The sequence below is a fragment of the Mesoplodon bidens genome (genome assembly GCF_964165515.1).
Source record: "Mesoplodon bidens genome assembly, chromosome: 17".
NCBI lineage: Eukaryota > Metazoa > Chordata > Mammalia > Artiodactyla > Ziphiidae > Mesoplodon > Mesoplodon bidens.
In genome coordinates this window covers 75,072,678-75,086,519 of record NC_138174.1, presented here as the reverse complement: position 1 = coordinate 75,086,519, position 13,842 = coordinate 75,072,678, and the positions used below count along the sequence as shown (strand labels likewise).

The 13,842-nt window shown below is 43.1% G+C and overlaps 1 protein-coding gene across 1 annotated transcript in view; it reads left to right on the top strand.

The window, feature by feature from the left end:
• COL4A1 (collagen type IV alpha 1 chain) overlaps positions 1 to 13,842 on the top strand; it is a 148,383-nt gene that overhangs the window by 90,698 nt on the left and 43,843 nt on the right. Inside the window, exons 3-19 of the mRNA XM_081215096.1 lie at positions 927 to 1,016; positions 1,121 to 1,165; positions 2,204 to 2,248; positions 2,356 to 2,418; positions 2,899 to 2,952; positions 3,104 to 3,130; positions 4,495 to 4,578; positions 4,665 to 4,727; positions 6,183 to 6,218; positions 6,742 to 6,783; positions 7,992 to 8,078; positions 8,590 to 8,616; positions 8,755 to 8,805; positions 9,917 to 9,961; positions 10,045 to 10,098; positions 11,953 to 11,994; positions 13,496 to 13,580. Of these exons, the coding sequence (XP_081071222.1) occupies positions 927 to 1,016; positions 1,121 to 1,165; positions 2,204 to 2,248; positions 2,356 to 2,418; positions 2,899 to 2,952; positions 3,104 to 3,130; positions 4,495 to 4,578; positions 4,665 to 4,727; positions 6,183 to 6,218; positions 6,742 to 6,783; positions 7,992 to 8,078; positions 8,590 to 8,616; positions 8,755 to 8,805; positions 9,917 to 9,961; positions 10,045 to 10,098; positions 11,953 to 11,994; positions 13,496 to 13,580 (940 nt within the window). The remainder of the gene's footprint in view (positions 1 to 926; positions 1,017 to 1,120; positions 1,166 to 2,203; positions 2,249 to 2,355; positions 2,419 to 2,898; positions 2,953 to 3,103; positions 3,131 to 4,494; positions 4,579 to 4,664; positions 4,728 to 6,182; positions 6,219 to 6,741; positions 6,784 to 7,991; positions 8,079 to 8,589; positions 8,617 to 8,754; positions 8,806 to 9,916; positions 9,962 to 10,044; positions 10,099 to 11,952; positions 11,995 to 13,495; positions 13,581 to 13,842) is intronic.

The window sequence follows — 13,842 nt, the reverse complement described above, 5'->3', positions numbered from 1 at the left end:
GTGAAGAGAATAGGTTTTCTTGAATTCCTGTCCTGGTTTTAGGCTGTTTCATACTGCCAAAAAGTGTGGCCGTCTTCCTCCATATCCCTAATCAGGCCACTGGGTCACTGATGCTTGCAGAGGAAACTATTTCCAGTGTCAAACGGTAATGCCTCATCTCTTCACATTCTTGTCCCCGTTGTATTTCTTCTTCTTAGTGTCTTGTGCTCACATGGCCTAGATCTCCGTTCTCTGACATCCAGCCTGAATTGTCTTTGCCTGTCTCTTCACACATTCATTTTCCTTTCATCCTTCAAGGGCCATCTCAAAGCCAGAATCCCAGCCACATGTGTGGACCCGAAATAATATTCATTATGTTAAGAATACATTTTATTTCTTTTTGCTCCATGAGGGCAGAGACCATAATTAAACCTCGAGTCTACCTTTGCAAAAAAACCCCCAGTTTTTTAAGAGATGCTTATGCAAACCCATCGTCAGACTGTTCATTGCACAGAAAAGTCTCAGCATCTTGCACTGAAACTGCCACCGTGAGCTCTGCCTACACATCTCCTAAAGGGGGGCCTTGACTGATGTCTGATCACAGAATCTCAGCGCTGTGTCTGCCGACAAGAAGATCCCACTCATCAAATGAGGTTATAAGCCATTCAGTGAAAAAAAATCCCCAACTATCCATGATTTTATTTCCTCAACAAATTACTTAGCCTTTAGAATATAGTATATAGAAAGCATTGGACCAGGGATCACATATGAACATCCCTGCCCTCAAAAGAGCTAAAAAAGGGCAGAGAAAAGTCTCTGAGATGGGAGGTAGATGGCAGCATCTTTTTTCGGATGCTCATGGTAGGCTGGCTGCTGGATGATGCTGAGTGAGGCTGATTTCTCTTCCCACCTGCCCTTGGACTGACTTGCTCTTTCGTCCTCTTCAGGGAGAAAGAGGTCTCCCAGGGTTACAAGGTGTCATCGGGTTCCCGGGAATGCAAGGACCGGAGGGGCCGCAGGGACCACCAGGACAGAAGGTGAGCTTGGCTGTCGTGGGCGCAGGGGGTTGGGGGAGTGGACTTAAGATGATCTGTGTTGCTTTTGTGATGAGTGGTCATTGTGGCATGTCTGTCTGTTCCAGGGTGACACCGGAGAACCAGGACTGCCAGGAACTAAAGGGACGAGAGTGAGTACGATTGTCATTCAATTGGTAATGACTGTGGGTGGAATCTGATACAGCGGGGCTTCCAGAGGGAGGGCTCTTTGCCCTCCCCACCCCCAGACAATCCCGAGGGGCATCCTATCCCCTCCCTCCTCTGTGCACCCCCCCTCCCTCTGCCTCTGTGCTCGGAGCTCAGACAGCGTGTGTCCTGGGCACGAGGGCCCAGGATGGGTGGAACCCGTGTCCTCGACCTCCAGTCCTGCCCCTGGAGCTGCTCACTTCTTGTCCTCTGTACAAGTGTTTTCTCTCCTCTCTCCTTCCTCAAGGATTCCTGTAGGCGTATTTAATTGCGGGAGGGGGGATGACACGCCTACAGGTCTTTGAAGAAAGATGTCTTCATTTAATGTGAAAAGTGGTAATGTGTTCAGAGCTGCATTCCCTCTTCCTTCTTCACGGTCTGCTTTCTTTGCTACTCCCGTTCCTGGGACATGCAAGCAGGGAGACCTTTGAAAGCAGAAAAATAGGAAGACACTGTAAAATGTAAACATTTTAATTATGTTACTGTTACTTAGTGGAAAGGGAAGTGTGCCCGGTAACCTGTCTTCCTGGGTCTTTAGGGCAGAAGATAGGGGATAACATTGTAACTACCTGGGATGGAGAATATCTGGATTTCAGCCAGAAATAACTTTGATTTTCTTCCCTCAATGAACTGATTTATGCCATACACTCTACTTCCCAACTGTTTGAGATTTTAATGTAAATTTATCTATCTGTCTATCTATCTACCACCTAGAAATTACAAAGGGTGAAATGAGGGCAGAGTTATTTTGTGGGTGTGCAGCCTTGATTTAATCATCAGCTTTTGATGATGAAGAGTTGCTACTGAAACGCCAGGGCATCTGGCTCCCTGGGCTAGGCCCTAAGATGCCTCCCTGCCTGCTTAGGGTCGACGTTTCAAATGTCAATAATTAGGGTCCGACATCCTCAGCTAGGTGGATGCAAGTGGAAGGAAATGATGTTCTCCCACACTCAATGAAAACTTTTTCATCTCCATCCTTACAGGGACCCCCAGGAGCATCTGGTTACCCTGGAAACCCAGGACTTCCTGTATGTATATAAAAGGCACCTGCCTCCTTTATAAGATGTTTGATGTGAGTTATGGCAACATCAGTGATTTTTCTGATTTGGCTACTTGTTCACCTTGTTAATTGCAGGGTATTCCTGGCCAAGATGGTCCTCCGGGTCCCCCAGGTATCCCAGGATGCAACGGGACGAAGGTAAATTTAGAGCCGGGAGCCTCCCTGCCTGGTGTGTGTTCATCTAACTTTGCACCTGGAGAAGTCAGGCAAAGTTGTCCCGTGAACACAGTTTTAATTGCCACAGTTGGAAAGTTACCCGTCTTACACCTTTCTTTATTTGGTGAGGAAACACAGTTTTCCCACGTTTAATGTTCAGGAAAGACATCATTGTGCCTTTCTATTTAGTAGACTTTGATTCTAAAATTGCCTTAACCACTACATTTCTCACCTATAATCTATTACTAAAGCAAATAAGAAAATGCTGTTATTAATTCTTGTCTCTATTAATTAAATTCTCAAATATTATATTTCTTCTATCATGAAGCAGCACTGAGCAATATAGCTTGTAACAATGTTTAGAAAATGATTTTCACCAACAAATGAAGCATGCCTGAAGGGTAGGACGGGGTAACGGATGGGAGCACGGCCTTTGAGAGTGACTGTCTGCTGTCCCCCCAGGGTGAGAGAGGGCCTCTGGGGCCTCCGGGTTTGCCTGGATTCGCTGGAAATCCCGTGAGTATTGGGCTGTTACGTTAAGAATTTCTTCGGTGCTAACTTCTCTCTTCTCATTCCATTGCCTTTCTTTTCCTTTTTTTGCCCTCATATCATAATGCTACTATTGTTTTGAGAAAAGCAAAACTAATACCAACTTTTTCTTTTCTAGGGACCACCAGGGTTACCGGGAATGAAGGTACGTTATTTTATTTTACTGGATTCATTCCAGGCTTCTGTTTAAAACAGATGCCGTAAAAATAACTTTACTTTAAATCACTTTGGTTGATTGATTGCCTAGTAACCTATTTGTCTAAACTCTGCTACATTAAAAGAGTACTTAAGTCCTATACACAGACTTAAATTTTAGAATCTAAAGTGTCAACACGAGGCACAATTTCTTCCTAGGAAGTAAGCAGTGTTGGGAGGCATGGTGTGATGGGAAATATTAGTGATGGGATGTGAGTCCCTGATGCTCCTTGTCCAGAGCCATGGGTGGGGCTGTCAGCGGGACTCTGCAGAGAAATAGAACCAGTAGGACATGCGTGGAGATGTTTGTGTATTATGTGTGTTCCATATGTATACAACATACACATATAAGGATACATAGAGTGAGTTCAGAGAGGGAGATATAATTAAAATATATATAATATAGTCTACATATTACATAATATATAATATAATACATTATTATATATCAATTATATTATATGTTGATTTATATTATATAATATATATAGTACACAATATTATATACTATAATATTTAATTATACTATATATTAATTCAATTATATATTTCAATATATAATATAATTAAAATACATTGAGATCAAATAAATTCCTTATTTTAAGGAGTTACGTGATTGTGGGAGCTGGCAAGTCCACAATCCGTGGGGCAAGGATGCAGGCTGGAGACCCAGGGAAGAGCGGTGGTCCAGCTCAAGGGCTGTGTGTAGGCAGAGTTCGCCTTCCTCACGGGAGTCTGTCTTTTTTCTCTTAAGGCCTTCAACCCATGGGGTGGGCCCCCCACCGTGGAAGGTCATCCGCTTTACTTCAGAGCTACTGATTTAAATGCCCATCTTATGTAAAAGTACTTTCACGCCAACCTCAGACTGGTGTGTAACCAAGGATCTGGGTACTGTGGCCACGTTGACACCGAAAACATATTCTCACTGCTTTTCCGGACATGATTGTGCTGGGTCTTTTCTTGAAAGATAATCCTTCTGTTGTGAGGACAGCCTGTGGTCCCATAGCCTTTGGACCAGAGACCGGGCCCCTGTCTAGAACTCCTCCTGCCTGGGGGCCCGTCACGTGGAAGCATCACACATCCTTCCGTTGAGCGGTCTACACGTTCTGTCCTGGTTGCAGCCCCCTAATGCTGGTCATTAAGACATACGAACCCAGGAGACGGCCGGTCTGTTTATTCCAAGCTTAGACAGAGGCTAAATCCCAGACTTGGGCTAGTTCCACAACAGCAGGGCGTGCCTCGTACGCCATAGGTTTACATTCTCTTTACATAAATATCAGTATTTGTGACTTTATCTTATTTTTCATCCCTTAGGGGGATCCAGGTGAAATACTTGGCCATATACCAGGGACCCTGTTGAAAGGTGAAAGAGGATTTCCTGGACCCCCAGGAGCACCTGTAAGCATTTGCTAAATAATTAGGAGCACATGCTGAGTCTCCTCCTGGTTTGCATTTTAATTCTTTTCTTTCTCAATGAATTATAGGGTTCGCCAGGACTGCCAGGGCTGCAAGGTCCTGTTGGCCCCCCGGGATTCACTGGACCACCAGTAAGTTTAGGGGGAATATCCCTTAGAGGCATTCAGAGAACAACTGTGGCGAGGGGTGAAAATACATAAAATGGAATGAAAACTTTACCCAGTGGTGATCTCTCTTAATTTGGATGTGAGAATGAGCGTCTATCTTTTTTAAACACTTTTATTGGAGTATGGTTGATTTACAGTGTTGTGTTAGTTTCAGGTGTACAGCAGAGTAAATCAGTTATACATACAAGTATATCCACTCTTTTTTTTAGATTCTTTTCCCATATAGGCCATTACAGAGTATTGAGTAGAGTTCCCTGTGCTCTACAGTAGGTGCTTATTAGTTATCTATTTGAGCTTCTATCTGAAGGGGTGTTTGATTGGCACTTACGGTCCACATATCCCCAGAGCTGTGGGAAAAGGATGATAATAGTACCTCATGCCGAGACATCCCACAGGGACAACATGTTGATTTTTCGTGGGGCTGCGTGGATGTGAGCGCATCCTATGAGGAGGGGATTCAGAGATGGACAAGGCAGGCCCTGGCCTGGACCTTCCCTTGTGGCAGTGCAGTCACAGCAGAGGGCCTGCTCTGTTGGGGGCTGTGGCCCCAGACCAGGCTGTGAAGAAGCTGCAGTGTCTTTGGGACAGAGACTAGAAACTGAGCATCAGAGAGAACCTCCCAGGAAGCTCTGCTGTGACATCAGCCGTGCCTCACAGCTGATAACCCTGAGGACGAGGGGGGCATCAGCCCCTTCTACTCACACATTTTTGGGGGCACAAGAGACTTAATATTAGCACTTATTTGTCGAGCGCCGTGTTTACTAGGAATGAATGATGTGCCTGGGTTTGCCATCCTCACTCTAGCCTGCCTGAGAGTCCTTGAGAGATTTTCAGGCTAATTTTTTAAATTTACTCTTTTTTTAGGGTTCAAATCCAGCAATTCTTCTATCCGTTCCTGCAAGATGTAACGTCTTTTATATTCTTGTAACGGACCCGTTTTCATGAGGAGAGAATGACTAGTTTTTCCTTTTTAATGATTATAAAAAGCATTCTGAAATTTTGTTGCAAACACAGGAATTTTGGGGACTTCATACCATCTACCCGCTTAAAGAATTCATTTAACTTTTAAAGAGCAGCGGCAGTTTTCAAAGTGGACAAACGTTTCCACACTAGAAACACTCAGGCTTGTCAAGGGTTTGGCTGGTTTCATCCACTGTCTGATAGCCCAGCAGATGCTCAGATCAGTGGATTCCACAGGCCAACCCCTAAGATTTTGAAGGGTTTCCATCCCTGTTAATAATTGTCCTGAACTAATTTCTGGTTACTTTCAAAGTTTAACAGTTCTATAGCACAGGAAAAATATTTAACAAATAAATGATCACCTTAACCATGATATCTGAAGATAACGTCAGTACAAAAAAGCATTTAAAACTTACCAGGGTTGTGAACTATATCTAATTAAAATGCTCTGTCCTACAGGGTCCCCCAGGCCCTCCTGGCCCTCCAGGTGAAAAGGTAAAGACTATCCTTCATTTGTCTTTCTTTGACGTTGGTATAAGACTATCGTGACATTTCTGTAACTCATTGTTTACATCTCTAAAACGTTTTGGGAAATTATAATTTCTTTATCTGTATATTTATCATCTGTCTAGTCACCTATCCATCAATCTATCTAACCTGTCTATCAGTTAATCTACTGATCTGTTGATCTGTCAATCTGTTGATCTATTGATTCTTCCTTCCATCCATCCATTAGTTATGGAATCATTGATCTTTTCCTTAGTTTTTTAAAGCCAGAGTCTAAAAATCTTAAACTTTTTAAAAAAGGTTTTTATAGGATTCTTTTCCAATAATACTTAAAAAAAGCTTTTTATAGACATTGACTACAACACGATCACAACTTTCTTGAAAGGATTATGTCATTGTGAGACGAAGATATTGCCTTCAACGTACCATCTTGCATTTCACATCATGTTTGTTAGATGATTTTGAACAAAGTAAACAATGCTAATAACGGATTCTACTTTTTAATCAACAGGGGCAAATGGGCTTGAGTTTTCAGGGGCCAAAAGGTGACAAGGTGAGTGCTGTTTGCTTTGGGGAGTTTTCTTGGTTAAAATCCCAGTTCTAAGCATGATCAGGTTTCTGCCTCTGGACCTCCTCTTGGACGCTTATAACCGTGGATACCCTTCTCTGAATGTTCTTGAGTTTGTTAGTGTTTTCCCTGAAGGCACGGCTAGAATTCACTGAGATGACTCTACGTGGGGTCTGACCCACAGATGCAGATGCAGTGAGGCCATTTATTCCACTTCTCTGTTCATACATTCAATCAAAATGTTCTCAGACCTGGACTTTATTATAAAAAGGTCAAATTTAGGACCTGGCTGTTAGTAGCATAACCATTATATTAAGCCCTGTAAAGACGAAAGCCATCGTACCAGAGTTGGGGGGAAAGAACCTTGGAGGCAGGAATGCACAGGCCAGAACAGGCAGCCTCCTCCTGCTGAGAAAGGATGAGAGGCCGGCAGTGGGTCCCTGATGCTCTGGGGATCTCTCCACCACTTTTCCCTGGACCCGACCCACGAAACGGGCACCAAATGGCCATTCTTGGAATTGCGGCTGCACCTGGCCCAGGGCCCAGGTGCTCAAGCCGGTGTAGGTGACTGCCAGCCAGGTGTAGTGGAGGTCCGGGCAGAGGTGGATGAGCACTGGCCTCCTCTTCCCACCCCAGATTTCCACCCAGTCTTTTCATAAACCTCACAGTAAAGTGATTCTGCAGTTGATGCAGTTGAAGTTTTTGGACCTCCTCGTCGTGTGATGGCTGGGGTTCCTATATTTCCCGTTGTACCCAGCAGTTAGGATTCTGAGGAAGAGACCCCTGATGCTTCTTTTTGGTTTACGTAAAGAGACCTCCTTTCTTCCCAGGCGCTACTAGGCGACTGGTGTGCCTTTCAAATGTGACAGACCAGCATATGTGTCCCGGCGTGTGCTGTCTGTCTACGTGTGTGGTCTGTACATATATGCACGCATCCATCTGTCCTACAGATGTTCAAGTTCCGTGGTTATGGGGTGACCCCTGAGCGGGAAAGCCTCCTCCTGGCTTTATATCCTTAGAGGACCATCTTCCTTCTGAAGCTTAATTTTCTGCTGAGGCAAGGACAGTCTGGAACGGAGCACAATCACATTTTCAAAACAGATGTTCTCTTCTGGGCTTTTCCCTCCTCTGCGTTTCTCTTCCCTGTGTAATTACCTTTATGCCTAATTAATCCCAAGTGTTTGCATCCACAGGGTGATCAAGGGGTCAGTGGGCCCCCAGGAGTCCCAGGACAAGCTCAAGTTCGAGAGAAAGGAGAGTACGCTGCCAAAGGAGAGAAGGTGGGACAGACTTTGTCCGGTGAAGGCCGGCTTCCTAATTGTGGACAGATTCCAAGGCATAAAGAGAGACTGGGCCAAAATTCAGTTTCTCTGGTTATGTTCGCCCTGACCTGAAAACAGGTTTTTATAGACCACCCGTCCCATGAAAAGTGAGCTTCTTGAGGGCAGAGGCAGCTGGACCTGGGTTGGCACGAGACTAGTTTGAGGCTGACCCCCTTGTGTGAGGGTTTCTTAAATGCACCCAGGTGGGGAGGGGCGGCTGGGAACGGGAGGGAGAGAGCTGAGGGTGGAAGGAGGCTGCAGTTGCTGGGGGTCCGACGTATTAACTCCGCCATTCTTACGTCCACAATCCAGTTGATGGCAGGAAGTGGATGCTGCAGACCAATGTGAATTTCTTGGTTACTATATCAGGAAAGGTGTTTTTTCCCCTTTTACCTGTTCCATGTAGCATATAAAAACTGATATAGCCACTAGACAGTGCTAATCTTTCTCTCTTTTGAAATTATTTTAGGGCCAAAAAGGTGAACCTGGATTTCAGGTAAGGACTGAAATCTTGTTTATCATCATTTTGTGGGAAAGACCATAATGTGTTCCACCTTCAGTGGAATGCTTACTTAATTTAATAGTTTATTTAAATATGCGAATGACTCTGACTCTTGCTCTTTTTGTCTTTTAGGGGATGCCAGGGGTTGGAGAGAAAGGTGAACCCGGAAAACCAGGACCCCGAGTAAGTGCCTTCAAAAGTCCTGTAGAGAATGGACTTGAGGTCACGGGGAGGGGGAAGGGTAAGCTGGGACAAAGCGAGAGAGTGTCATGGACATATATCCACTCCCAAATGTAAAATAGATAGCTAGTGGGAAGCAGCCGCATAGCACAGGGAGATCAGCTCGGTGATTTGTGACCACCTGGAGGGGTGGGATAGGGAGGGTGGGAGGGAGATGCAAGAGGGAGGAGATATGGGGACATATGTATATGTATAGCTGATTCACTTTGTTGTACAGCAGAAACTAACACACCATTGTAAAGCAATTATACTCCAACAGACATGTTTAAAAAGAAAAGTCCTCTTATTCCTGATGTGAAATCATTTCTCCTGCATTCCTAGAATCACAGGTTCATAGGAGCATAGACTGGAAGAGATTGTAGGGGTCTTTCCTCTGCTGAAGAGCCTTTCTGAAGCCTTGGGAGCAGGAATAAGGAGGTGGTCACCATTAGAAAGGCCCCCAGGAAGGCTGAGGCCCTTTGTTATTCAGATGATTCCTCCCCGCCCCCCCCACCAGACAGTGCCCCCTGCCGGCCCCTCACTGAAAGCCACCTGTCCGCCTGCTCAGAGCAGCAGGCACCCCTCCCGGCCGCCTCCCAAGCCCGCTGGGAGCTCCATCCAGAGCCCAGATGCTCAGGTGCTTCTCGCGCCCTGCGTGCAGTGACAGGAGACCCACCCACCTCCAGTAGCTGAGGCAGTTCAGTTTCTACCCTGAAACGATGCACGGAAACTTCTGTTAAAGTGAATCAGTGCTGTACCGTCTGCCAAATACTCACTTGCCGATAAGAAAACTTCTCTGGTGTAGACTCGGCTGCCAGATGTAATGATGTCTTAGAAGACTTGGAGCTAATCAACCTCCAGCTTTTTAAATATTGAAAAGTCTTCTTCTATTGTTGTAACTCTTTTAGTTCATAGTTATTTAATGTATCTTCCATGATTTGTTACTGTAGCGTGGCCAACTCACCCAGAAGATTCATACAACATAGTAACTTGTATTTGATTTAGACCCTTCGTGTTAGAGCATGTTTATTATTATTATTTATGCACTACTAATATTTAAACCTTTATTGTACAGGGAAAACCAGGAAAAGACGGTGAAAAAGGAGAAAAAGGGAGTCTAGTAAGTATTTCTCTGTGATTTTGTAAAAGCAAGCTGTTGCCCTCACTTGCTGATGATTGCTGTTGGTTTCTGTTCCATTTTAGGGGTTTCCGGGGGATTCGGGGTACCCAGGACTCCCAGGCCGAGAGGGTTTAAAGGTAAATGGTGATCCTACTTTGAATTTTTGCCTTCATTTTGTTCAACCTAGAGTTTTTTTCTAGAATAAAGGACCATGCACTCAAAGAATACAACTTATGTATGCTCCATGTGAGATAAAACACAACCTAGTGGTTCTATTTTGTGCATAAATTTTTAAAGAAAAAAATATAAAATGTTCCACTCATTTAAGTTTTTATGTGTTTTTTGTAGTAGATAAATTTTCCCTGATTATGAAACAAAGAAAATGCAGAAACATATAGAGGAGAAAAGAAAGCCTGTGTAATTTTTCTATTACCCACTCAGAAATGGTCAGAATTAAAACACACACATACATGAGATTTTAAAAAAATGGTATTGCATGATATATCTTGCTTTTTCTCTTAATGACATAATGAGGATATATTTCAACATCCGTAAATGTGGTTATACATCAACACTTACGGTATCCATACCTTTTACTGCATGTTACGTAGATCGTTAACACATTTTTCTCATTATAAATATCTTTATCCACTTGTCTCATCATCTCCCATCATAAATTCCTAAAAAGTATAATTTGGGGGTTAATGTTTAGACCCTTTTTTGGGGAAGCTTTTGTCATACGCAATAAAATTGCCCCCAGAATTGCACTTCCATCACCCTGGGAGCCTTTCATTTGTCAACTGTTTGTTATGAAACTTTAAAAAGTATTTGCCAATTGTATACTCAGAGAAAACTCATTGTTGGTTTATTTTTCTCTTTTAATCATGAGACTAGGTAATGTAAACCTCTACTAAAATAAGAAATGGATTTGAAACATTCATCTTTAACAGTAGGGAGAGGACCTCAGGGTTGGTTTATCAACACCAGTGACAAAGGAAGAAATCCTTTTCTAAGACTGTAACTTTATGAGAAAGTCAATTCTTGTAGATTGTAAAAGGTAAATATGTTTCGAATATATTAGCTAAGATTTTTTAAAGCTCCCATAGATATTTCTAAAATCTCTTCTTTTATTCAAATTAGAAAAATCAAAACATCTAATTCTGGTTTAACACCTGACTTTAAATACCGCAAAAAAAAGTGTTTAAAAGTGTTGTTATGATACTTACATAAGAACATTAGATACAAAAGGATTGATTTCTTTGAGATTTTCATCTAATAGGAGTTAAATTAAGCCTCAAAGTGATGAGAATTTATCCATCCAATGTTTTCAAGTCACGCTGGATTTTAAGGGGAAAGAAAAATCCATAAGTATCCTTTTATTATGACTTCCAATGCAGGGTTAGACAGTCTTACACCAAAATCCTCAAATAAAATGATTTCTTTTAAGAAAATACTTTTAGCCACCCTAAGCTTTCATATCATTTTATTTCATTTATTTTTTTTATTGTATTGAAAAACCGCTGTACGGGATTTCCCGGGCAGTCCAGTAGTTAAGACTCCACGCTTCCACTGCAGGGGGCATGGGTTTGATCCCTGGCTGGGGAACTAAGACCCTGTATGCTGCAAGGTATGGCCAAAAATAAAAGAAAAAAACAAAGAAGAAAAACCACCATATACGAATTCAACTTGCAGATGATTCTGTTGAGGGTCTCTGAGAAGCATGAGTTCTTTTGTAACGTGAATCATTAGCCTTCCGTTTATGTTTTGTAGAAGTCTCAATTTTCGGATGTCACACTTATGCGAAGCAAGGGGAGATGTATGGATTTTGGCTGTAATAGACTAATCACAGTGAGAAGTTCTAAGGAGAGGACAATCCTGTTAGTGTACAGTGGGCACAGTCTAGTTTTCTAGGAAAAAAAAGTTCAGCCCTGCTGCTGGCAAGGCAACCTTTATCATTAAAAAATACAAGTAAAGTTATTTTTCTTTTGTAGGGAGACAAAGGTGAAGCAGGCCCTCCTGGCCCACCTGGAATTGTGAGTAACAGTGACATTTGCTGTCTGTGAGATCGTTTGAAAAGAGGGAAAGAGAGAGACGGGCTGGCCTGTCACCTAGGCCACATGCTCCACGGTGTTCCTAGAATGATGTTTTGATGTAGGGGGTACACAGAATTTGAACTGATCGTTTATATTCTGTATCGTGTGGCATTTGGTATTTACTTGTTACTGTATTTGGACAATTGCTGCATATCTTTTTCCACTAAAATTAAAAGACTTGCACGTGGATGAGAGTATTAGCAACACATTTTGAAACGTAAAAAAATAATGGTCTGTTAAGGAAAATGCTACTCAGAGAAACAGATCATCCATGATCTGACTGTCTCAGCAAAACAGTTTTTATTTTTTGCAAATAACTTTTGACTCCTTGTCCGTATACATATTTTTATATACTCGCAATCCAATGTACGTAACATTTTTTCTTTTTAAAAATGAACATTCTTCACGTTTTCAAGTTATCTTCAAATGGTCATTTTCAGAGCACTGTGCGATAATTGTTGTAACCATTTTGCCCCAATTCTTTTTGGAAACAGTGAAATATGACCATTCTCTTGTTTGCTGCCCTCTTGCCTGGGTACAGCGTGGTAGTGAATGTTTGTACGTGCCTGTGTGTGTCTGTGTGTGTTAGGTGTGGGATTTGACTAATCCTTCCTTAGGCTGCATTTCCAGAAATAGGGTTACCAGATCAAAGTATTATGGGACCTCCTTATGCTTTTAACACGTCATACGATAGATGATTCCATTTCCCATATTCCTAATCCAGCAGCTGCCTTTGAATAATCTTTTTTTACCTTAACCTCATCAGCAGACCTTAATAATACCCATCATTTAATTGCTACGGAGGAATTACATCTTAAGGGTAATAGGCAATATTTGGTAGGGTCCTTGCCTTCGAATTTCAGCAACTCAGAATTGGGGTGAACTGGTTCACCCCTTTTTAGTGAGGGCCACAGTGCCTTCTTCTTGCCCCATATTATGAGGACCTTAAAGAAGTCCCCACTTTTGACCATTTAAAACAGTGAAGCAGAAAACCTCTTCCAATAAAAAAAATTGGAGTGTTCCTGTTACATATTGCCTGAGGAAATATAAGGCAGTTTTTCAGATAATACTCTTTCAAGAAGACTATTCTTCTTACAGCTTGCATGGACTTTTGAGAAATTCCATACCCAAACCTCAGAACTAATGTTTCTAACTTGACTTCATTGGTAAAGCTCCTGCCAAGCAGATGATTACAGAAGGTAGCAGAGCTGCCTGGCGAAGTTCTCTGCGAGGAGGGCGATACCGAATATCCATGGGGGGAATATCCCCCCCCCACTCTCTTCCCCTCCCTCTCCCCGCCCCTTCCTCTTCCACCACTATTTCTTCTTTACTTTCACATGTCTTGAAATAATACAAAATGTGTTTATTTCTTCATCTGTGCTATAATATACAGCACAGTCCCCTGCCATGCCATGCGATGATCTTCTCTTCTGTAATTCAGGTTATCGGCACAGGGCCCTTGGGAGAGAAAGGAGAGCGGGGGTACCCAGGGGCTCCAGGGTTGAAAGGGGAGCCGGGCCTCAAAGGTAAGATCCTTCCCTCTTTCTTTCCCTCCTTCTCCCTCCTCCCTTCTTTTCTCTCGTCCTTTCTTTTTTCCATCTTCGTCCTGCACTCGTGCATGTTTTGATAACACCTGAGCGCCATGCAGGACCATGCGGTGACCGAATGCTATTCAAGTTCATCTTCTGCAATCCCACTGGGTTTCCAGGAGCCCATCTCCCTGCATCTCTGCAGTGTCAGGGGCGCGGCATCTCCCCAAGTTCAGAGCTCCCTGTCCCCGGGACCGTG